This window comes from Phyllostomus hastatus, unplaced genomic scaffold (genome assembly GCF_019186645.2).
Source record: "Phyllostomus hastatus isolate PE091 unplaced genomic scaffold, TTU_PhHast_1.1 phas_contig_17, whole genome shotgun sequence".
NCBI classification, from domain to species: Eukaryota; Metazoa; Chordata; class Mammalia; order Chiroptera; family Phyllostomidae; genus Phyllostomus; species Phyllostomus hastatus.
The window spans coordinates 17,042,102-17,066,912 of record NW_025333664.1 but is presented as its reverse complement, the minus strand read 5'-3'; the positions used below and the strand labels follow the sequence as shown (position 1 = coordinate 17,066,912).

The 24,811-nt window shown below is 51.4% G+C and overlaps 1 protein-coding gene and 1 pseudogene across 1 annotated transcript; one reads left to right on the top strand and one right to left on the bottom strand.

Annotated features, from left to right (window-relative positions):
• Window positions 1–707: 707 nt before the first annotated feature.
• Window positions 708–24,049, top strand: MANBAL (mannosidase beta like). The gene is made up of 3 exons (XM_045833022.1): window positions 708–757; window positions 11,173–11,381; window positions 23,159–24,049. Exons 2-3 carry the CDS (start codon window positions 11,232–11,234, stop codon window positions 23,264–23,266), a joined length of 258 nt encoding a protein of 85 aa, XP_045688978.1. The 5' UTR covers window positions 708–757; window positions 11,173–11,231; the 3' UTR covers window positions 23,267–24,049.
• Window positions 3,631–4,057, bottom strand: LOC123814891 (annotated as a pseudogene).
• Window positions 24,050–24,811: the final 762 nt, after the last annotated feature.

Below are 24,811 nucleotides of genomic sequence, written 5' to 3'. Positions count from 1 at the left end.
GCAAAGAGGAAGAGCAATGTCGTTTATGTCTTAATATTGGAGCTCATGCTCCATGATTTCCACAATATCCTGTTGTTTCTACTGGTCTGTCCTATTCCGTGTGGGAGGGGACTGCACAAGGGCATGGATACCAGGAGTCATGATCACGGGGGTCCACCGTGGAGGCCGGTTACTCTAAACTAGATCTCCTTTCCCTCTACTTGCCTACCCATACTCAGTCACGGAATCCCATTTCAGATACTCATCACATCTTATGATTACATGTTCATTGAATTATTTTTGTCTATCTCCCTCCACCAGAATGCCAGCTCCATGAGAGCAGACTGCACCTGTTTGGTTCAGCACTGTAGCCCCAGTGACCAGCACAAGGCATAGAGTAGGTGCTTGGTGAATGTTTTCAACAGATTCTAATAATTGGGTTCTGTTGGAATTACAAGAATGTGCTCCTCTCCCTTCTGCATTGTAGGCTCCTAGCTTAGAACCTGGCACAGAATTTAGGCTTCTTCTATAAGCATCTAAAAAACGTCTGCTGAAATGGGCTGAGGGATAGATTTGGAGAAGCCAGGGGGTCTCTATCTTGCTTTCCCAGGCCTCTCCCTCTGCCTGAAACCCACAAAGCAGGGACAAAAGTCCAGCAAACCACAGACCTTAGCAACGCGGGCGGAGCCGAACCCGCTGGTTGCTCAGGCGCGTCACTTCCGGGATCCGTGGTCTCGGAGAACCACTTCCGGGGGAGCGGCGCGCGGCAGCGCGGGTGGTGAGTGCGACGGTGCTGGCGGTCGGGCCGGGTCTTCGGGGCGGAGCGGAGTCGCAGAGGCGGCGGGAACGAGAGGGGTTTGGGCTGGGGCGCCGCGGCCTTGCTGTCCCAGGCGGCTCCGTTCCATTTGCCTGGACCTCTCTGCCCACGGCCAGAATAACTTCCCGCGGGCTTGTTAGGAACTTACTTGCAGACGGGAATCTGGGTTCTTGTGAGAAGCCAGGGGGTTTCTATCCAGGGCCGTCCAGCCTTTTAGTTCAGAGCCTGGGCAGAACCCAACGCTCTTTATGGCCTTGACCCGGCCTTTCCTCCTCTGAGTGGAAGGAGCATTAGGAGCCAGATCTCCGGTGCTCGAGGCCTCAGTGTGCTCTGTAACCGGGGGTAAGCTCCGGTTTCCTCCCTGGTTCTCAATTTCCTTCCCTGCCACGGGCACGCAGGCTTGACCTGGGGATTAAATGAGATGGTGAATGCAAAGCAGTTGGTGAGGGTGCATCGAGCGTGTTTGCTGTGAAGCCTTTTCAAAACAAGTGGGAAATGAATATGTGAAACTCAGTACTTTTTAAGTACTGATAAGAAACTCGGACTTAATACATTTTACAGGATATCTGCACACCAGTTTCAGCCCACTGGCTGCCAGTTCTGACTCTGCTCTGGGAGGTGGCTTAGCTTTCCATAGGGCCAAACTTTAACCCACCTTGGAGCAGTTGTTGGGAATTTACTGTAGTGGGATGGATGGGCCTGGGTATCCGTTGCTGTAAGGCAGTGACTAATTCATGACGCCGATTTTCTATCCCCAGTCTTTCAGTTGAATTTTCAGAACGGAATTTTAAAATCCATTAGAAGCCAAGAATCCCCTACCAATACACTTGGAATCTTGGTTTTTGTGTCTTAGAGAACATTTTATTTCTATTGGCTAAGTCTGGAGAGCTGTAAATGTCTCAGGGGTTATTTATTTTGCAATGTTGACTTTTTCAATAAAATTGTTTTAGAACAACTTTAGACATATAATTATTGCAAAGTTACTACAGTGAGTTCTCATATGCCCCACACCCAATTTCCCTTGTTATTAACATCTTACATTAGTATAGTACATTTTTCCCAATTAACAAACCAACATTGGCAAGTTATCGTTAACTAAAGTCTATGCTTTATTCAGATATGCTCAGTTTTCCCCTAATGCCCTTTTTTAGTTCCAGGGTCCCAACCAGGATGCCACATTATATTTAGTGGTGGTGTCTCGCTAGGTTCCTCTTGGCTTTAATAGTTTCTCAGACTGCTTGTTTTAGAGGAGCTTGACAGTTTTGATTAGTACCAGTCAGAGAGAGTTTATAAAATGACCCCCAGTGGGGATTCGTGTGGTAGTTTTCTGATGATTAGAGTGGAGTTATGAGTTACTGGCAATGGGGAGGAAGACCGCCGAAGTAAAGTGCCATTCTCATCGCATCGCATCAAGGGCACTTACTACCAAATACAAGCTGTCACTGCTGATGTTAATCTGGATCACTCACCTGTCTCGTTTTTATGCGGTTGTTACTCCCTTTCAGTTGCCTCTTATGTCCTTTGACATACCCTAAAAGGTGTTTTGTTCTTACTTTCTCACTTTCTACTCCAGGCTTTTCTTGTATATTTTCTGTCTCAGTTTTCGAATTAATCATTCCTCCAAGGATTCCTGGTTCCTCTTATTGGCGAATGGTAGTAGACACCAAGATCTGGGTTTTAAGTGTTCTCATTGCTATTGGGAAGCTCATGCTTCTAGTCCCTCTAAGCAGACAGATATATGTGTGCACACACATATATACACATACCTGTATATATATACCTGTATATGTACACATACCTAAATATTTCTTTATGTAGCCACCTGTATCTGTACTAGGCTAAACAGGAGTTAGTTCATACTGATGTCTGCAGCTCTTATCCATCCTGTGTGGGTCATTCCAGCCTCCTCTGGCTTATCTGTAACCTCCTACTCCCACTGTGACAAATCCTAGCTTTCATTGTCTCTCATTCACGTACATAATTGTTCAATTTCAGTGTACACCTGTGGTGGCTTCAGAACTGTAAACCTGCATCACCTGTGGGAATAACTCAGCCAGAGTACAGTGCACGTGTGTGGTTCCTTTCCCCTTTAGTCTTACAGACTCTGCTCATTTCCAAAGTTACTGAGGTCAATACCCGATTCTTCCTGCCCCTTCAGTGAGGTTGTGTAATACATTTAGCTGCAGAATGTCACATTCTGCATTCCATCCTGAGATACCCTGACTTCCTAAATGATTTTTAAAAAATACTTGCACTCACTACTGGCTGGTGTGGCTCAGTGGATTGAGTGCCGGCCTGTGAACCAAAAGGTCACAGGTTTGATTCCCAGTTAGGGCATATGCCTGGGTTGCGGGCCATGTCCCCAGATAAGGGGGTGAGAGGCAACTGATAAAGTTTCTCTCCCTCTCTTTGTCCCTCTTTCCCTCTCTCTAAAAATAAATAAAGTCTTAAAAATATATTTGTACTCACTAAAGTTTACTCTGTGTGGTATAGTTCTGTGGGTTTTGACAAATGCTTGATGTCCTGTATTCACCATTACAGTATCATACAAAATATTTTCACCTTCAGGGATTGTATATAACTTCTCAGCAGTCCTGTTGGCTCTCTTTTCAAAACATATCTGTAACCTCAGAATTTACCACCTCCACCGCTACCTCCCAGGTGCAGGTGTGACTGTTTGACTGTTACAGTAACCTTACTGGTCTCCCTGTTCCCCTACAGTCTGTTCTCAACACACAGCCAGAGGGACCATTTTTTCTTTTCTTCTCTCTTCTCTCTTCTCTTCTTTTCTCTTTTCTTTTCTTTTCTTTTTAGAATTAACAGTTTTATCGGGGTCAGACTAGCAGTCCATGAGTCTTGAGGACCTCTGTGTGTCTGTCAGTTTGCTTTTCCATGTTCTTTTCGGTCTGTTTCTGTAGCTTCATGAGCTGCTTTTTCTTCCAGTCATGGATCTTGGCCTTCTCCTTCCTCTTGTCCTCAGTGTGGCCGTGACTTCCTGGTCCTTCCAGCCCACCTCCTGAGCCAGGCTGCCCTTGGAGGCAGACTTCTGTGTAGGCTTCAGACGCACAATCTTGAGGGTTGTGGGAGCCACTGTTCGCTTTTTCGTGTCACGGGATCCCTTCAAACACCTTGAGGTGCTCCAAGGTGGCCCAGCTTCGCTTGGTCCTGAGGGGCGGCCTGCTTTGCGCCGCCTGCCAAAAGATGCGGCCGGAAGCAGTAAGGGCTGTGGGATGGCTTGATGTGCATCCGCTTGCAGAGGAAGGCCACGTACTTCAACTCGTTTCTGTAGAAATTGCCAGAAATGTTGATGCCTTCATAGCGCGCAACCACACCTTCCGACCCAGCGGTACCTGCTTGTCCACGAAGGCTGGCCGGAGATGGCCTCGTGCCAGGACCTGCCCCTCCGCCCTCTTCGGCGGCTGCCTGGGAAAGCCAGAGGGACCGCTTTAAGATGAGTCAGATCTTGCCACCACCACCACCACCACCACCACCATCGTCGTCATCATCATCAACATCATCAACATCATCATTGCTAGGAAACTTCCCGTGGCTACCCTTTTACTCAGAGGAAAAACCAAAGTCCTCATAATGGCTTTTGGACCCTGCATAGTTCGCTTACCCTGCGGTTCCTGATCACAAAGTTCATTCCTGCCTCGGGACCTTAGTCCTGCTGTTCCTTCGTCCTGGGGGACCCTGACAGATATTTTAATGACGTGTTCCTTTGCTTTCTTCTAGCTTCTACTGAAATGTCACCTCAGAGAGTCCCTGTCCTGACCACCCATATAAAATAGCATCTGTTTCCTCCCTATGTATGGTTTCTTGTAATGCTCACCCCCAACATTACATTATTTGTGTATCTGTGTGAGTACCACTAATTGGAGGAAAACTCCATGACAGAAACTAGAATAATGCCTAGCACATAGTAGGTATTCAATAAATATTTGTCCAATGAATGAATGCCTCTGACCACTAGTGTCTGACATTCAAGGATGAACCTCAAGGGGTCCAGTAACCTTATGAAATTATTTGCTGTGTTTGGTAATAAATGGATATGTACTTTTTATTAAATTCTGGTAGGGGTGTGAAATTTTCCCTTTGCCCTTGAGCAAGTGTGAGCACCCCAGGGCTGGCCATATTGCCAGGCATTCAGCTCCACCCCGACTCGGGGGAAAGCCTAAGCAAGCCCCGTGCCTCTCAGCTCCTCCTCGTGAAATGGGGCAGTTGTTGGGGCAGGTGCTCTTGCTTTTAAAGGTGAAAACCAGGCTTAGGGTTCATTACTTACCAAGTATTTGAGTCAGGCCCTGGAATACACTCAAGATGATCCCAGGGTCTCTGTGTCCAGGAGCTGATCGTGGACCAAGTAAAAAACACTAGACGCAGTGTGGTGTTTCTCAAACAATAAGAAATATGTTTTGAAATGGGCCCAGAACATCCGTACTTGGATGTAGATGGATATGACTGAGAAAAGCTTCAGGACTCGGTACCCACCCTTAATTACTAAGGTGATATTTTCCATTATCATTTATTTAAAGTGCTGGCTAATAAAGTTAAAAAGTGCTGAGTACAGCTTTGGAAGTGGTTTCCATGGCTCACTGATGGGCCATGCAGTTTGAAAACCTTGGACCTAGTGGGTAAGAGCTCAGCAGGGTCTGGAGAAGCCAGCCATTTTGAGTCCTGAGTTGGCCACTTCTCAGCCGAGTAGGCCCTGGCTGGCCGCGTAACCTCTCCAAGGCCCGGTTTCCTCATCCTCATTAGTGATACTTGTGTGTGTGCACTTCTGGCTAAAGGTTTGTTCCCTGCTGCTGCAGGGACAATGGCGTGGGGTGGGGGTGGTGAGCAAAGCCTGTCACAGGAGAGCCTGAGGGTAACGCCCCCGCCTCCAAGCTGAGAGCTTAAAGATGAGTAGGACTCTTGTGACTTCTGTCATCCGGAAAGGAGAACCCAGCAGTACTGGCAGGCGGGCTGGGACGGAAAGCACGGGGCGCGCGGAGGAAATGAGACAGGAATTCTAAAGCACACACAGTGTGTGCAGAGCATTTTATGATTTCCTGCACTTTTGTACAGCCACGCTTCTGTTAGACTTGCACTAACCACATGTGACTATTGATCTTTAAATTAATTAAAGCTAAATAAAATAAAATTCAGGCTCTTGGCAGCCAAATTTACATGCTCAGAAGCCACGCGTTGGCAGTGGCTACCATACTAGAGAGCACAGCTCGAGAACGTTGCCATCCTCGCAGGAGGTTCTGTTGGGCATCACTCCGCCGAACCCTGTCAAGCCTCCTGAAAGGAGAATGTAGGACGCGGATTTTTCTTTTCAGTTGTATTCAGTGTTTCGGTATCATTCCAAAAGTTAAAAGTTGTGACCCCTTCAACTGCAACTATTTCCATTTTCCTATGGCCTCCTTTGATCTTTAGCCAAAGAAATCACAGTTTATACACTGTTGCAGTCAGTGTTTACGTCATCGTTTTCTTTGTTCAGTGGGCGTTGTTTTGCAGAGACTTTCCCCTGACATGACATTTGCTGTGTCTGTGCCAGGGGAGTGCTCCGTGATGTACGTGAATCGGGTGAGCTGGGTGTTTATTGTCGGACACTTCAGTCGCTTCCTGCGTTTGGGTGTTATGAGCAGCGCTGCCGTGAACCTTTTTATACCTGAGGCCTTTTTTCTTCTTTTGAATTGTTTCCTTACTATAAATTCTAGGAAGTGAGTTATTCGGTCAAAGGATATAATCACTTTTATGGCCCTTGTTACGTATTGCCTAATTGCCATTATATAAAAAAAAAACCCTAAATGCATTATTGCTTTGAATAGATACTATTGTTGCTTGGCTCCGGAGAACATCCAGCCTCCAGGAGGTCAAGAGACCTGCTCAAAGTGTAGCCGATTGCTGATGGAGCCTGGCTCTGTGCCCGTGGGACTTCTGATTCCTGGCCCCACATTTTTATTGCACTGCAAATATTCATAACAATTTGTTAGTAACTCTAATAAATCTAACTATTGATAGGCCAAGTAGGTGTGTCATAGCCTTAAGCATAAAGCTTGGGACTGAAGGCATATTTCCCCCCCCACAAGTTTATTTAGAAAGTCGCAGAGGCGGTGGAAGTGAGCCATAGAAGAAATGGTCTCAGCAAATAAGTTACAGAGGCCAGAGGGCCCTTGGAGTTGAGGAGAAAGAGTGGGGCAAGGAAAATGCGCCTGGGGGGAGGGGGTGGGGAAAGGCACGGGTGTTCTAGAGAGGGGAGAGAGCAGCTGAGGGCATTTTAAAAAATGTGTGTTTATAAGGTGCCACCGAGGGAATGAGAGGTCTTTCTCACACCTTGTGGTTCTCAGGGCACAGGGTACAGAGCCCTGGGGGGCGGGGGGCGCGCTGCGTTCCCTCCAGCGAAGCTTTTCTCACAGCTGCCTTGGAATTCACTTCAGGGCCAGGTTATGAGCCACCCCGAAAAATCTGCCTGGTGTCTTAGCGTCATACCTTGTATTTGACCAAAAATGGTATTCCTGAGCTCACGGCCCCACCTCATTCACCACACTTGGATCCTGATGACGTTGGGTTCTTTCCAGAAGTCCAGTCCTTGCTGGGGGAAGGTCTGCCAGCAGGGAGCTTGTTGAGAGAAAAGGGGGGCGGGGCGGAGCTCAGGCTTCGAAGCCGTTCCTGCAGAAGACAGGCGGCTGGAAGAGGCGGCCACCTTGTGGGCACAGGCGCAGGACCCTCCTAAGGGACCGGGTTGAGAGAGAGACAATATACATTTGCTTATGTCCCAGTCTGTTCAGGGAGAAGGTCGCTTGTGTCATCTTTTAGTCACTCCTCCTTCATGCTGGGAAAATGTTGCCCGGCAACGGAGCTGCGGAGCCAGGGCGGAAGGTCTCAGGACCATCTCTCGCCAGAGCTACGGGGTAATTTTAAGTTTCCTAGCAGCCACATTTAAAAAGTAAAAGGAAACAGATACAGTTATTTTTTGTTGTGGTAAGATACATATAACATAACATTTAACATTTTAACTATTTTTAAGTGTACAATTCAGTGGCATTCGGAACGTTGTATAACCATCACCACCATCTATTTCCAGAACTTCTTGTCATGTCAGACTGAAACTCTACCCCCCGAACAGCAACTCCCCACTTCCCTCTTGAGCCCTCGGTGACTTCAAGTCTAGTTTCTGTCTCTCCGCATTTGCCTGCTCTGGGCACCTTATGTAAGTGGGATGACACGACGCTCTTTTGTGCTCAACTTCATTTAGCATCGTGTTTTCAGGGTTCGTCCGTGTACCGGAATTTTATCCCTTGTAACAGCTGAATAATATTCCTTTGTGTGTATATACCACATTTTGTTTATCCATTCACCTGTTTGATAGACTCTTGACTGTTTCCACCTTTTGATTTCTCTTTTTAGAAAATAAAAAAATCTTCACCCGAGGATACATTTATTAGAGAGAGAGAGAGAGAGAAAGAGAGAGAGAACATCGATGTGAGAGAGAAACGTTGACTGGGTTGCCTCTTGTGCATGCCCCGACTGGGGACTGAACCGCCGACCCAGGCACGCACCCTGACCGAGAATCGAACCTGTGACCTTTCGGTGCACAGGACGACACTAGCCACATCGGCCAGGGCTGTTTCCATCTTTGGATATTATGAATGATGCAGCTGTGAACGTTGATACGCAAGCATGTGTGTGAGTCCCTGCTTTCAGTCCTTTCATGCACCTAGGAGTGGGACTGCTGGACCAGTGGTAGTTCTCTGTTTAACCTTTTGAGACACCACCAGACTTTTCTAGTCTGTCTTTCCACTCTCTTGATAGTGCCCTCTGATGCACAAAAGTTTTAAATTCTTATGAAAGTCCATTTTATTTTTTCCTTTGTTGCCTGTGCTTTTGGTGTCACATCCAAGAAATCATTGCCAAAGCCAATGTCACAAAGAGTTTCCCCCATGTTTTCTTCCATACGTTTTATAATTTTAGCTCTTAAGGTGAGATCTTTGATCCATTTTGAGTTAATTTTTGTGCCTGGTGTAAGGTAGGCATCCAGCTTCATTCTTTTGCATGTGGATATCCAGTTTTTCCAGCACTATTTGCCGAAAAGACTGTCCTTTCCCACTGAATGGTCTTGTAACCCTTGTTCAGAAATGAATTGGCTATATACAAGGGGAGACCCCCCAAAACTGGAGTTATCTTCTGAAGGGTGGGCTTCTTGTAGTGCAGGCTTCCCCCACTAGATGAGTGTTCTAGAAACCCATCTGTATCAGTGCACTAGCTGGCGTTGTTGTGAGAGGCTGTGTCCAGCTTCAGTGAATTTTTCTTGAAGACTCTTACAGCGTGTTTGCCCATTTCATGATGGGTGGTTTATGAGTACACCTGCCCACCCCACGCTGAGTGTTCAGAGCTTCTAACCAAAACAGCATGACACCTGTGCCCCACCTTCCCTATTCACCTGATTTTGTCCCAAGTGACTTTTTTTTTGTTTTCCTCCAATGAAAAATGTCCCTCAAAGGGAAACATTTTGCCGATGTGGAAGAAGTGAAACAAAAAAACCGCTAAAGGACTGAAAGGACTGAGCTCAAAATTGACGAGCTCAGAAACTGTTTTGTTTTAAACAGTGGAAGAGTGTCTCAATAGGTGTGTTGCATCAAATGGAGAGTACTTTGAAGGTGACAGAAGTTTAAGCCTGTAAGAATAAATACAGAATTTTTAAATAAATAAATTCTGGGGGGGGGTTTATTTTTTACCCCCCACCTTACATGGGAGGATTTATTTGTGGGCTTTCTATTCTATTGTCCTAGATCCTTATACCAGTACCACACCATTTTTATTATTGTAGCTTTGAAATGAGTTTTGAAATCAGAAAGTGACTCCTCCAACTTAGTTCTTTTTTTCCAAGTCCTGGCTCATGTTTAAGATCAGGTGAAATAAATAGTGTAATTAACCTAATATATCAATTCAACATATAATCAATATAACACATTCTTAGTGAGTTATTTTACATTCTTACATTCATCCTATCTACTAAATTGCGTATTTAACTTAACAGTCATTCTCAGCTTATACTCAGCTTGTATTTCAACTCTCAATAGCCACGTGGGACTCTTGGCCCCTGCATTAGACAGCTCATATGCAGCAGAAAATTGCATCGTTGCATAGATCTCTGAAAACACAAAGGGCTTTCAAGTCAGGGGGGTCTGGTTCCAAAGTAGTTTTGCCCCTTTTTCCTTGAGTTGGGCAGAAGGAGGCCACTCGTGGGTGCTCTGCTAGAGGGGGAGCGGTTCAGTCGTACTGGGGGTGGGGGTGATAAGAAAGACATGCTGGGAAGTGGCAACTGAACTCAGCCTTGGCGTCAGAGCTGGGGTTTCACCAAGCGGTAAAAACGGGAAAAGGCATTCTTGGCAGAGTATGCAGCCTGGGTAGCAGTCCAGGATTGTGGAAGAGCCCAGGGCTCTCAGAGAATTACGGGCAGTTCTTGCAGCTCGACTGGGGTGTTGGGAGTGGGGGCCAGTGCCAGACCTGCCACCACTGCCCCTGTCGTCTGGGACCCCGCATCTCTCCACTGGTTACTAGCAGTAGCCTGGCACCATTCTCTGTGTCCACTCTGCACCCCTCCCCCCTTCACTAGTCACTTCTCTGATGAAAACCCTGCTGTGGCTTCACATTTGCCCCAAATAGAGAGTATGAGGGTCCTGCGAGGTCAGCCCCCACGCCTCTCTGACCTCACCTCCGTCCTGTCTCTCCTGGAGCCCCTCTCTGGCCTCTCTGGACTCACCCCTGCCCCAGGGCTCTACACTTACTTGCCTCTGCCTGGGGTACGTTCCCTGAGCTGCTCAGTGGCTCGCTCTCAGCCTTCATTGCTCTGCCCCTTCGTTCCCATCTCCTCCAGAGAGCACCTCTGTCACCCTGGACAAAGGAAAATGATGCCCTTCCGTTTTTTCAAAACAGTTTTAACTAGCTGGCATTTCACATCTGGATGTGACCTTTGCTTGCCTCTGCCGTGAGTTGTAGGTGCCGGGAGAGCAGGGGCGTGTCTGTTCTGCTCCCTCTCGGTGCTGGGTGCTCAGTAAGTGTTTGATGAATGAACGACTGGATGAACAAATGAACACATAAGCGAAAGCTGAAACATAGCAGGCCTACGGTAAACATGTTGATTTGAGATTCCTGTTGAAACGTTTGCATTTGCTTACTTTTTCTAACTTTATAATTGGAACATTTTCAAACATACCAAAAAACTGAAAGAACGGTTCAATGACTATCCATATATCCCCCACTTAGATTCGAGAATTGCTGCAGTTTCGCCACAGTTGCGTTCTGTATTTCCTGCATGTCTGCGTGTGTTTGTGCAGTGGGACCATTGAAAACTCAGCTGTGGAGACCTGACACTTACCCTTTGCCTTTAGACGTTGGCCCTGGAGTGTGGTGAGCCAGAGGAGACCTCAGGCAGCAGGCAGCTGAGGCCATGGCCTCCGACCTGGACTTCTCACCCCCCGAGGTGCCGGAGCCCACCTTCCTGGAGAACCTGCTACGGTACGGACTCTTCCTGGGGGCCATCTTCCAGCTCATCTGTGTGCTGGCCATCCTCATCCCTGTTCCCAAGTCCCACGAGGCGGTGAGTCCTTCTCTGTGAGCCCCAGCTCCTCGGGCTGGGTGCTGGGTGTTAAAAATAGGTATCGCAACAACAAAGCTCATCAGGGACTATGCTGGGCTTTATTGATAACATCGTGTCTGCAGATCCTCGCCTGGTGGCCTTGAGCCGTGTGATTCATACTTTATTTGTTCACACGTGCGTTCCGCAGAGTTTTACTTAGTGCCTGTACCCGCCACGCTGCTGAAAGAGGCGGTGTCTGCCCTCCAGGAGCTTCTGGTCGTTGGGGGTGGGACACACGTGAAACAAATGCACATTTCCTGGGAAGTACAGGAGGGTGTATGACGAGGGGGAGGACTCGGGGGCTGGACCTCCCCCTCTCCCCCGGGGAGGGGGCATGCACGTGCAAGTGCCGGAGGAATCAAGGAGCCGGCTACTTCGAGGACCTGAAGGAAGGTGACGGGGTGGGAACACAGAGGGGACTTGACGAGAGGTGCAGCTAAAGGAGTTGGGCGGGTCCTGAGGGTTTTAAGTGAGAAAGTGACTTAATGAAATGTAAGACATGATCAGACTGCCTTTTAGTTGTTTTTGACCCTTATGCTACAGCTGTACACCCTCCTTCTGCCACCGCCACCCCCCTCGCTTTTCTCAGGACACTGATTGTTGGTGAGGGCAGGTCATTGTCACCGATGGCATCCACATCCAGGACTTGGCTGAGTGCTTCTCTGTGGGGTCATTTGCTGTGTTTCTCTGTCCCCGTATTTCCTATCAATAGGAAATTTGATATAGAGGCTTGATTCAATCCAGATCAGGTTATTTGGCGAGAACACTTCAGAGCTGGTGCTGTGCACTTCCTGTCCGTCGTTGTGCACTGAGAGATTCTAGGCTTGACCAGTGGGTTCAGGTAGTCGATCCCTCTGTCATAAAGTCCCCATCAGTCACCCACCTAAACGGTGTAGCATCCACTGGTGATCATTGCCTAGATCCCTTGCTTCCTGCCCCATTTCTTAGCTGGAGGTCTTCAGCGAAGAAGACCTTTTCCTCACTGGCTGTGCGGTTGCTCTGAAATGCTGTTTACACTAAAAAACAGGATCGATGCTTGGTTCTTTCTCTTTATGTATTGATTTTCAGAGTAGTGAGTTTGGGCTCTAGAAGCATCCACTTTTAACCAGCGAAGCTGTGGTTTTCATACATTCTGAACATATGTTTATATATTTGATATGTTTTAAATGATTTTAGTTTTATTTTTTTAAGCTCAAATGGTCTCAGTGAGCTCTCCATCAAGTTGTTTGAAATACTGTCTCCCACAGAAGGCTGTTAGGGACTCTTGCTGAGGGTTTTACTGGGGACAGGTCACGTAGTCACCCTCTGCCTGGCACAGACTAGGATTCCAGACTTCCAGAAGGAGAGCAGGTATTCAGCATAAACCTCTACCGTTTGCACAAACAGTTTAGACACAGCGAGCCACCCTTACCCGCTCTGGGAATGGTGGGACCACCCAAAACTCAGTTTCCCGGATGCCAGCCAAGGACCAAGCTTACCAGCTGACTCTTCTAAGGATAGTGGTTTTTTAAATGTTAACTCTATTCCACACGCCTGCAATAAACTTGTTATACTTTATAGTAAGTCTGTTGTGCCCTGGCCAGACAGCTCAGTTGGTTAGAGTGTCACCCGGATACACTGAAGTTGCAGGTTCGATCCCTGGTCAGGGCACAAGAATCAACCAATAAATGCATACATACATGGAACATCAAGTCTCTGTGTGTGTGTCGCTCTTTTTCCCCCTTCCTCTCTCTCTAAAAATAATTTAAAAATAAAATAACTACATTGTTTTTCACAACTAACAGTAAGAGTCATAATGAAATTTAAGATGTCTTTGTGGTTCTTTTTTTTTTGGCCCACAGATACCGCCCTGGTGGGGGTGTCTGGTCAGAGTACCGAGTTTAGCAATTCTTTCATTCACGCAGGTGTGCTCCCGCCATGACATACTGTTAGATTAATTTCCTTTCATTTGTTTCTAACTTTTAGGGATTTTTTTTCTTTAATTAAAACTTTTCTAAAATGTTTATATACAACATTTTCCAAAGTCAAAACCGTATAACAAGTCACAGTCACAGAAGTGTCCTTTAATCTCAGAATCCTCCACCCTTTCCTCTCCCTCCCACCATACAGGCACCGTTTTTATTCTACTGATTTTTTTCCTTCCTTTGTTTCTTTTTGAAAACATTTGCAAGTGCGTATGTGTGTGATATGTATAGTTATATTCCCCCTTTGATACACACAGTGCAGCACACTGGTAAACACAGTTTCGCATGTTTCTCTCTCCACTGAGCAATATACAGTATGTTCTGGAGATCCACGCATCTTGGAAATGACTGTGTTGCAGCGATCCCACTTGTGTGGCTGGAAGGGTGATGGGGACCCTGGGGAAGGAGCCGGCTTGGGCAGGGATGGGCAAGGAGCATGCTGAGTTCAGTTTCAAACAGGTGCCTTTGAGGCGTGCGGGCCTGTTTCAGACAAAGCACCTGGGCTGGGTGTCGATCAGCATTGGGGAGTGCATGAGATGTAACGGAGGGGCCAGTGTGGAGCGAGAGGAGACGAGGGCCCAGGTCCGTCCTGAAGGAGCTCCAGTGCGAAGGGGACAGACGGGCAGGGAGGAGCAGCCGCCGAGGGCGGCTTGGTGAGCACGGGCAGGCTCGTGGCCTCTGGGTTGACGGTCCATCTCTCTTTCTTATTCTGGTGTCTTGAGAAGGAGGTCACGATTGGCGTTTTTCCACCCACACTTGTATCACATTCTAAAAACGTCATCCCTGGGCCCTGGGGCTCTGTCCTCAGACACGGCATGCTACTGGGCATTAAAAATAACAAACAGTTTTTATTGTCATTGGCCACTGATGAAACCTGCTAAGAGTCCCGAGGGAGGGAGGTGATAACTGTCCTTGTTTTACAGGCAGAGATGTCCGAGTCAGAGGTGTGTGGCCTTTTGGAGAGCTGCTGCTCACCTCCTATTGTGTCTTAGCCCGTCCAGGCTGCAGCCACAGGGGCCTGGGTCACCTCAGCAAACCTTCAGAAGGTGGGGGGAGGGCTTTAGGGATTTCCGAGGTTTTTAGTGGCGCAGGGGGCTGCAGTCTTTTGAGGCAGGAAGTGGACAAAGGGTCCACAGTATGCCTCCATTCCCCTCCCCCCACCTCCTCTGCCGTTGGGAGGTTAATTTGGGACAACAGCCTCATCTGTTAAACTATAAACACAGTACGTAAGCTTTCATTTTAATTTATCTTGCAGTTTAGGGGAGCAAGGCTCACACAAGCAAATTGTCTTAATGACTGAAGCTTTACTATTTTAACTTTTTCTTCAGTTTTTCAGTGGATCGGTAGCAAAAATACAGTACCATCAACTTACCTTTTTGTGGGTGCATCACAGCAGCACATGGCCCCCAGTTATGCAGGGGTTTGGCTGCTGGCTCTCCTCTGTGTGCCCCCTTAATGCAGCCTTCTCTCGCTCCTCGGACTTCTACAGAAATGGAGAGAAGACACAGTGTTCTCTGTGCAGACAGCCCTACAGAGAGAGGCTGGGTGCTGAGGCTGTGCTCGCAGGCCGTGCCTAGCAGCTAGCTGGGGTTTGGAATTTGGAGGGGGAGGGGAAAAGATGGGGCTCTGAACTTGGGGCTGGGCAGCTCTTAGGAAGGAAGGGAGGCTGTGGGAATGGGCACAGTGTGTGGGACTCCAGGCAGCCCAAGGGCGGGGGTGGGGGTGGGGGTGGGGGGTACCTGGAAGTGGAGGGCGGCCTGAGGTGGGAGAGGGCAGAAGAGGGGGTGGGCCGACCCAGAGAACAATCTCGTTCTTTTTGCCTTGTTGCTTAGGGCAAAACCGTCCTTCTTGCTTGGCCTATAGAAAGAAACAAGGTTTATTAGTGGCTTTTTGGGTCAGAAGATAATATTTTTGGCTCCAGATGATGGGAAAGCCTTTGAAAAGCAAAAGAATGTCTTTCCTGTTGTTCCAGTAAGCTGATTCTTTTGCAACTAGTGTATGACTTCAGTACTTCAGTGCTGAGGAGATTATTTGAAAGCTCTTTTGGGGGTAATCAGGGGAGAAAAGAGGAATACATACAAATATTTCCCACCCCACCCCCTTCTTTTTCTTAGTAGCAGCAAGAACCAATTGGTAAAAGCAATACCAAAGTCCCTGGAACCCTAAGCCGATTGAGGACTTTCCTTTCCTCATTGACAACTCATTAAAGTAAAGCCGAGAAAACAAACACTTGTTTGAGCCTGGGCCGGCGCCTAGAGATGCTGGTTCAGCTGTTCACCAGAGCCTGCGAGCAGTGTTTTCTGGCAGCGCCCAGGTGATGCTGTATGCAGATGCCGGGCCAGTCCTGGGACCGGTTCCGGAAGCTCAGACCAGTTTCCGGAGGACAGGAGGTGTCCAGCCCCGCACGTGTTAAGTGTGAAATAATACCAAGACATCCAAGTGGTGAAGGAGGTAGGGCCATGAGAAGCTGGGAACTATTTTATCAACACAGCATTGTTTCCTGAAAACCTGAGAATGGATTGCTGAGCTTTTCAAGGGAAACCAAAATTTAGGAGAGGCCTGAACTTAAGACGTTGCTTGGGGCACTGGAAGGAGCTTCTTCGCAGCGCAGATGCCCTGACATATGGGGGTGCTGTGCCCGAGCAGGGGTGCAGCGGGGTCTCTGGAAGGCGCGGGAGCCCGGGACGCCGACACCCACCGTCTGCATCCCCTCCGCCTCTCCTCTCTGCCCGTCTCCCCTCCCGCCTTTCACTTCTCCTTCCCGGGCCCAGCTTCCCGTGCGCGCTGGCGCGGTGGTTGAGAAACATGGCCGCGGACAGCTGGACAGCTCCCCGCGGCGGCGTCCTTCAGCTGCAGCATCCGGCGGCCGTCTCCGTGCTTGGTCTCAGTTTCTGAATCCCCAGGGAAGGAACTCCAGCCGACCCAGCTCGGCACAGCGATGGCCAGTGTCGGGGGAGGCGGGGTCCAGTGGAGGGACCTTGGGGGCGGAGGGGACGGTCAGTTTTCAAGGGAGCAGGAGTGCTGCGCAGACAAGGCTGGGGTCTCTGTCCCTCTTGCTCTCTCAGGACACTGGGCAGACGACCAGGAGACTGTGGTCTTCCCGAAAACCACCCAGCGGTTTGGGGAGAGCACAGGGAAAACCCAGGCCCCACGGAGATGGAGGCGGGGAAGCGGGGAATGAAAACACTCGAGCGATTGAGGAGCGGCCGCTTGGTTTGACGAAGAGGCTGTGTTCAGGCTGCTGTCCTTCAGCGTCCTAAAAGGGAGTCCCGAGTCCCTAGCTGGCCCCTAGGTAGGCTTTAGAGTCTGTGAGCTCCCTGAAGTCATGGAGGGAAACGCAATGTTTCCATGGCCGGGCACGTTCCCTGGGGGAGAGTCTTCGGCCTCTCTCCAAGTGGGCGCTGCAGTGTGATGAGCAGGGAGCCCGGCTCCAGGAGTCTCAGGAGTGGGTACGAGGCGGTGGAGGCAGGGAGCCCGTCTTCCCTCCCTTCTCGAAAGCCTGCCCGAGCTGACTCCCAAGCCTGGTTCTTTCATTCTTTTTTTAAAAGAGATTTTATTTATTTTTAGAGAGAGGGGAAGGGAGGGAGAAAGAGAGCGATGGATGCTGGAGACAGCCATCAATCAGCTGCCTCTTGTATACCCCCCAACCAGGATTGAACCAGCACCCTGACCAGGAATCAAACTGGTGACCTTTTGCTTTGCAAGACAGCACCCAACCAGCTGAGCCACACCGATCAGGGCCTCCTGTGGACCAGTTTCTATACAGAATGTGTATCCACTCAACCCTGCGCAAGTGGGTGTTGACTTAGTTCAGCGACTCATACAGTAGCTTGTAATAGTTCATCTGGCAGTTAATCATAAACTCTCCTAGTAGTTTAAATGCTGACGGTGCTGATGCCTTCCTACATTTCCTCAGAATGAGACTGCACTGGCTCCTAGAGCTGGGAGTTTATCAAACTCACGGCGGGCCTCTGCTTCACACGCCCGCACCTTGGCCCACAGGTTGGATGGGGCAATGCGTGCCATTTCCGCCAGGCCACCTTCAACTGGCTACTCCTGTGGCCAGTGACTGAGAGCCCTCCCAGAACCACGATTTTATTTATTCAGAGAGAGGGGGAGGGACCTGGCCCTCAACTCAGGCATGTGCTCTGACTGGGAATCAAACCGGCAGCCCCTTGGTTTGCAGGCCGGCACTCAGTCCACTGAGCCACACCAGCCAGGGCAAGGCTCTCGATTTTAAACTAGGTCCCTGATTGCCAGTGAAGGCTGTCCTAGGAAATAATTAACCCAGGCAAGTGTATACCCATTCTCCACAGCTCAGGAGACAGGCTCGCAGAGCCAGCTGTGTGGTTCTGCCCTGTATTATTTTTAAGCTTGGGAGGGGTTTGCAGTTGAATTGGGCGGCAGGGATATTTTTACTTAACGAGCCGTCTCTGAGAGATTGCCGTGCAGTGCGGTGGGCAAGGTGAAGGTGTAAACATGGTCTCTAGATGTGTACCGGCTCGTAGGAGAGACGGTTGGATACACAGGGAGCCACAGACCGGCCGGGGGGAAGGGCCCGCGCGATGCTGAATTGTGTCTGGGGTGCGCTCCCCAGGCTGCTCTCACTAATCACAGTCCTCGCCTGCCAGGCGCGTCCTGGACACTGGATCTGTTCGCCTTGCTGAGCCCACAGGGACAGCTTCCCCTGCTCCCTGTTCTAGCTGGTCCTGTTCTCCTCTCAAGACCAGAGCTAGTTCCTTCTCTGCAAGGCCTTCTCAGCCCCCACCCTGCCAGGGCCCCGCACAGGAGTGTGCAGTGGGGCACAGGAGCTTTAGCACTGGCCCCACCTGGCCTTGGTGCTGGGTGCTGGCCCACCCTAGCTCCCTGAGCCTGTGTCATGCCTGCCCCCAGAGTCCCTGAGGATCAAGTGACATAAGGGGGGTGGGGGGTCCCTGGGCCAGTTTAGGGGAAGCGTGGTTTCCGCCCGTGCGGGATGACATGGCCTGATTTATAGGGGCAAATCCACACTGAACCGTGGCGTGGAAGGTGTAAACTTCTCTGTGTTTTCCCCGCTGGAAGGGATTCAGTGCATCGTGACACAGATTTAATTTTGTGAACCTGATGAATAGCAGCAATTTTCTGGCCTCGAAAGCTGTTGTGGAGCTGCTTCATTATCGATGAGGCCGTGTCCACAGGGGCCGTTTCTGCAGACCCAGGGACCTCTCGGCAGGAGAGGTTTTCTTTTACTGCCGGCAGTGTGGTTGTCGAGGAAATGTGAACCTGGCTTCAGAGGAGGAGAGGTGACCCCAGATTTAAAAGGGGGGGGGGGTTCAGCTTTCGGAGTCTGCCTGGCTTGTACCAGCAGCGTGCGATTGAAGAGAAATGAAAAGTCAGCCATTCGCTCAGAGTCATTCTCACCAGCTGAGAGTCTGGAGTGCCAGCTCTGTGTGGCTGGGACCCCAGCGGCTGCAGCAGGTGCGTAACAGCTGCCCCAGGGCGGGCTTGGGGGCAGGGTAGCTGTGCCCCCCTGGGCCAGTCACTGAGTGTCGTGGAGCCTCAGATTCCTCACCTGGGAAAGGGCTGCTGGTCCCGGTGATGGGAGGCCCACTGAGCTGGTGTTAGTGAAGCTCACACACGGTGCCCATCAGTGAGTACTCGTTCTCTCCCTTGCTGCCCCGTGGTGCCCGGCACAGAACCTGCCTGCCCTGGGCATAGGTGATGGGTGATGAGTGCTGAGTGCCTGTGCAGAGCATGAAAGGAAACAGAATACCTGGGAGCTGCTGGCTGGACCAGCAGCTGGGAGTGACAGAGTTGGGTGCACAAGGGGGTGTGCCCTGAGATGGGTCGGGCTGGAGTGCAGCGGCCCTGGAGGCCACACCGAAGCTCTTGGAATCCGTCTTATACTGAGAGGGACCCTTATACCAGAGACGCTTTTAAAGCAGAAAACAGACGGTATCTCCTAAAACAACAGTTTTGGATTCTAAAAGCAATGTGGCAGGTGGTGAGGAAAACCTGTGGGAGGCTGATGCGATGAGAGGCAGGCAGGAGACCGTTCCGTCTGGTCCGCGCAGCAGTGTGTGACCAGAGGGGGCGGGGCGCAGTTCAGAGCCCCTGGAAAGGGGCGTGGCCGAGACCAGGCACAGGTCGGATGTGGGGCTCGAGGGAATGGCGAGAACTCAGAAATGACTCGGAGCTCTCTAGCTTGGGTAACTGAGTGGGCGACGAAGCCAAAAACTGAGGTGGTGACGGGAGGAGGAGGTCTGGGTGCGGAGACAGATGACACGTTCAGATGACTCGGTGACTGTGATGTGTACGCACACCCCCAGAGAACCGCATTCATCCGTGAAGAATACAGCATGACTCGGGGAGCATAACCCACTTTCCTGACTCCTGGAGGAACTTGAGTCCCAGATGAGGGGTTCTGAGGACCCTTTGACAGAGTCGAGGGGAAGCTGTCCTTGCTGTCCCGTGGTCACCTGTGGTTCCAGGGGCTACTGCACAGAGTGAGAGTGGATTCACAGTGGACGCACATTCTCCGTCTCTGTAACCCCAGGGTCCCTGGGAACCTGGGAGAGGCGTAATGCCTATAAGCATTAAAAGCTCAGGTTCAAATCCTGGCTCTGCTGCTCACCAGCTGAACCCTTAGCCACGTCATGGAACCCAAGTGTCTCTTCTTTCATGTGTAAAATAGGGCTCAGTGGGGCACTTTATGAGACTGACTCAAGTCCAGACACGGAACACAGGCCGGGCATTTCATACGTGGTATGAGCAGCTGTCATGGCCGTGCTCGCTGCTGTTGTTATTGGTTGCTACGTCTAGGCGTATGTACTTCAGGTAAGGGTGTTGGGTTTAAAGTCTGCTTGCGTCCTCTGTGCCCGTGGGAAAAGTGAGGCTAGTCTTAAGTTATAGTTTCACGATGATAAGCGTGAAGTTCCTATGGTTATGGGAGATCTTGTTTGTTCTTTCATTTCTGTCTTTCACTCATTCATCCAGCAACAGTTGAAGCTGTCCCAAGGAGCTCACAGGCTAGTGGGGGAGAGCAACATGAGAACATGTAACGGTGATAAAATAATAGTGTCATCATAAGGACCTGGGGAGTGGGGTGGAGGAGGGGATGCACTTGGCTGCAAGTAGGGGAGCAGAGAAGGAAGGGTGGATGGTGAGTAGGATTATATTCTTGGGCTGGGCCAAACCACGGGGAGGGCTTTTCCGGGAGGCCGAGGAGAGAAGAGGTGGCCAGTGGGGGCCCTGGAGCCTGACCCAGTGTGGGGGGTGGGGAGAAGAGCATAGACAAGGCCAGAGAGGTGGCCTCCTTAGGTGCCCTCCCAGGTGTGGGCCATGAGGGCAATAGAAAGCCACTGGAAGGCTTAAGATGGGGGGCGTCTGCACTTGAGAAAAACTCCTTTGGCAGGTGCACAAGGAAAGGCCTGGAGAGCAGGGAGGTTGGTTAGCAGAGGGGGAGCTAGGGACTTCGATGCTAAAAACCGGGACTGAGGCAAGAGGTGGAGGAGGTTGCATCCATAGGACTTGGTGACTGGACGGTGGTGGGGAGGGAGAGGGCGGGCCTCCCGGCACTCCGGTCGCTCTGCCTGCAGGTGGGGAGGAGGCCTGGCCTGCTGGAGAAGGGCCGTGCCTGGCCTGGGACAGCTGAGCTGGAGGAGCCTGGGGGCTCCAGGCTCAGTCAGCTGACAGACACCTGGGTTAGGGGAGAGGTCTGGGAGGTGCCAGGAAGGACAAGGCACCTGAGAGGGGTCTGAGGAGCGAGGTGGGCTCTGAACTGGGCCCCACCGAAACCAGAAGAGCTCAGAGTGGGGCTCCTCCTTGGGGTCCTGGCAGGACCGAACCAGCGATCCATGTGCCCAGGGTTCTCAGGGACCCGCTGGTGTCCGGGGACTGATAGGTGCTGCCCTGGGGACAGTCCCGCTCCCAAGGTCTCGAAGGCATCGGCCCCTGCGGATCTGCCTCAAACAGCAGCCTTCCCGCTGAGCTCTGGGCCTGCAGCCTGCGCACTTGACACACTGGCTTTCTGAGGTTTGGTTTTGTTTGTTTGCTTTTCTAATTTTTTTTCTTTGCCAAATTACATAAACAATGTCAGCGCAGAGGGACAGGCTGGGGGAGTCTAGAGCTGCCACCAGAGATTTGGCCAGAGGAGAGACTGGCCTCCGCATTATTTTGGGAAGATCCCTCGGGGGTGTGGGGGTGCCGGGGGCTGGCTGGGCCTCTGCGTGTGGTGTCTCAGCTGGCAGGGAGGAGAGAAGATTACGCAGCTGGGCCGGCGATAAGAGGGAGCTGACAGACCTCTGGACCGGCCTTTGGCCGAGGTCCTGCCTCTTCTGCAGGGCGGAGGCTCGGGCCAGGGGCTGATGGGGGAGCTGGGAAGGACAGAGCTTAAAGTGGGCTGGAAACCGGGAGCTGGCCAGTTAAACGGGGAAAAATATCTTTCCCTCCCAGAAAAAGTGTGTTCCCTCCTCATAGTCTTAGTCTTCTCTTTTGTTTTCCCATTATTTGATAAAAGAACAGAGGCACCGAGAAACATTTTCTTTGCACAGGACCTTGGGGGACCGTGGGCACTCGGATAAGGAGGCAGCTGCTGCCCAGCCTGTGTCTGTCTGGAGGGGATTTGGGGCTAGTGTCACCACATGTTTCAAGTTTTCAAGAAAGCCGTGAATCCAGATCGAATGAGAAATCTCCCAATTGGCCTAAATTCTTAAAAACAAACTCTGTAGGCCAAGTGAAGTCCACCTGTGGGCTGGATGAGGCCCGGCAGCTGTGGTCAGTGTTCCCTGAGCTGGATGGGTCTTGCTCACGCCTTGCCCGGCTGTGGCGCTGCGATTTATCACCCAGGGGGAGGGGACACTCGACAGGCCTGAGTCCTCTCCAGATCCCTCTGACGTGAGCCCTCTGACGTGAGCCCGAGCGGCTGGAGCAGGCCAAGGCCCGCCCCCAGAGCCCACTTTTTATAGCAGCACCATGAAGGCCAGAGTTGGAGCTGCAGTTCGGAACTTTTTTTAAGCCACAGAACCTTTGCTTAAACCAAATCTTAGAGGGAAGAAATCACAGTGCACATGACAGATAAAAACCAGGGCTCCTCCAGGCCTCGGGAGAGGCTGGAGTTCTGCCCCCAGGCTGCCCTATGCCCCACCCCCCCACCATGGGGCACCTCTGCCAGGCCCCACAGACCAACCAGTTCAGTGGCTGGCGCCTACTTGCTGGCTGGCGGTGTCCACCCCTGGGGCCCTGGCATTCTGTGGGGTGAATGGGGAGAAGAGAACAGCAGGGCCAGAAGGGGAGCAAGCCACAATGGGGCTGCCCCATGGCTGGCTTCTCCCCCAAATTCTGCCCAGACCCTGCCCAGGGCGACCAGCCAGCCACTGGATGCAGCTGCATTTGCTGGGTGCTTTTCATGTATTTTTGCCTCCTCACATTCGCCCTCCGAGGTGTGAGTCACTATTTCCATTTCCCAGGTGGGTAAACCAAGACACAGAAAGGGGAAGCAAACTCCCCATGAGGTCACTTGGCTGGAATGTGGAGGGAGGAGCTTGGATTTCACCTGTGAGACTCCAAGGGCTGTGTCCTCCCCACGGGGCCTCCTGCCCCGTCTCCACCGGGAGCTGCCCTGCTCCCAGCACTGCTCCACCTGCATGTCCCTGCTGGGTCCCAGCCACGATGGCTTCCGTCCCTTGTGTCTCTGTGGCACGCTTCAGTTTGCAAAGTCCCTTCAAGCACCATCTCGTTTTGCTGGTGTCAGGCTTGACCCGTCTAAGCAGGACTCTCTGTTTTATCACCACGCAGGAGGCAGAGCCCTCGGAGCCCAGAAGTGGGGAGGTGACGAGGAAGCCCAAGGCTGCTGCTCCTTCTGCGAACAAGAGGCCCAAGAAGGAGACCAAGAAGAAGCGCTAGAAGACGAGGCCTGTGGAGCCTGGCCGGAGGGGCGAGCGCCTTGGGGGCAGCCCTCTTGGGACTCAGCATCCTGTTTCCTTGCTCCACCCCAGGCTCAGAGATCTGGGCGATCGTGACAGTCCCAGGTCCCAGCTGGACAGACCACCACTTCCTCTTCCTTCTGCTTCCTCGACGGCTTAGAGCCAAGGGGACTGAGACACTCTGAGAGCAGAGACCATTCTGAACATGTTTGTTCGGACGTCAGGTCGATCACAGAGCCGTGTTGTCTTACCTCGCCACGGCATCCAGCCCTTAGCCACCTCATGGGGTTGGGCTGCGCTATAGGGCCCTAGTCTGGTGCCTAGTCTGGTGCCTAGAGCGCCGCCCTGTCCCATTGTGTGCGCACTGTGACCTCCCACTAATCGGTCACCTTTGTCCCCTCCACCTGTGCAGATGGAGCCAGGCCTCACCTGTTCCGCTCAGGTCAAGATGATGTGGCCACTAGTGCAACAGCAAGGTCTCAAAGGTGCCTGGCGTGAGAGCCAGCAGAAGACCCAGGCCAGGGCAGTACCTGGTTCTCCTCTGGCGATGGAAGGGACTTGGTTGAATGAGTGTTTCTTGGGCCCAACTTTCTGAGCTTCTGAAATGGGGGGCTTGTTTTTCAACCTACCGTAGCACGGCTCCCACCTCTACAATATCCCACCGCTCTCATCCCCTCCCCCCGCCCCAAGTCATTCATCCCCTTACCAGGGTGGGAAAGTTTTGGGGGGGAAGTAAATGTCAATAAACTGCCTCGCATGCTGACCCTCCTGTGTGTTGTGTGCTGCTGAGGGAACGGGGGGAGCCCCGTCCCTGCTCTGGGGGCGAGGGAGGGGCTCACCCCCAGGGAAGTGGGACGCCGCGGCCGAGGATGGCCAGAGCTGAGGAAGCTGTGGTCAGAGCAGCGCCGCGGCCGCTCTGGGACAGCTGCTCCGTGAGGCCCGCAGTCACTGGAAACCCTGGTGAATGCCCATGCGTGTGTTCGAGTTTCCACTGGGACAGGCCCCACTCACTCCCCAGTTCCTGCTGCCCAGGGAAGAAGCTGCTTATCCTCAGAGCAGCTCGAGAAAAACCCAGGCGAAGGCCTCAAGTGGCGTGGGGCGGGTCACACAGGTCCAGCCACATGCCCCGAGTCAGCTGCCAAGGAAAAGCCGTGACCTAAAGTAACTCGGATTGGCCCAGCTGCCTTACCAAACACTTTCCCAAATGTCATGACTGACGATGAGGCGCTGAGGGGCGAGTATGTGTCATCTCCATTTCAGAGAGGGGAGACCCAAGTTCTGACGACTCCAGACCGCCGGGACTCGGACCTGGACCCAAGGCCACGGCCCTTTCCTTGGTATTTAGCAAATACTCAGTGAGTGTCAATAGGCTCGGTGCTCTGGGGGTCCCTGCACGGCTACAGTGGGCCTGGCAAGGTCTCCCGCCTCTGTAGGTCCGACCCCCTTAAATGATCTCCCGCAGAGGAGACTGTTGCCAGGGAACGGTCCGAGGAAAGCACGAGTGGTCGCCCTCTGCTCCACACCC

Bases quoted from the DNA above. Each gene is read 5' to 3' on its own strand.
- MANBAL (XM_045833022.1), top strand. From the start codon at position 11,232: ATGGCCTCCGACCTGGACTTCTCACCCCCCGAGGTGCCGGAGCCCACC. The intron at 11,382-23,158 runs GTGAGTCCTTCT...ATCACCACGCAG, and splicing joins TTCCCAAGTCCCACGAGGCG to GAGGCAGAGCCCTCGGAGCC.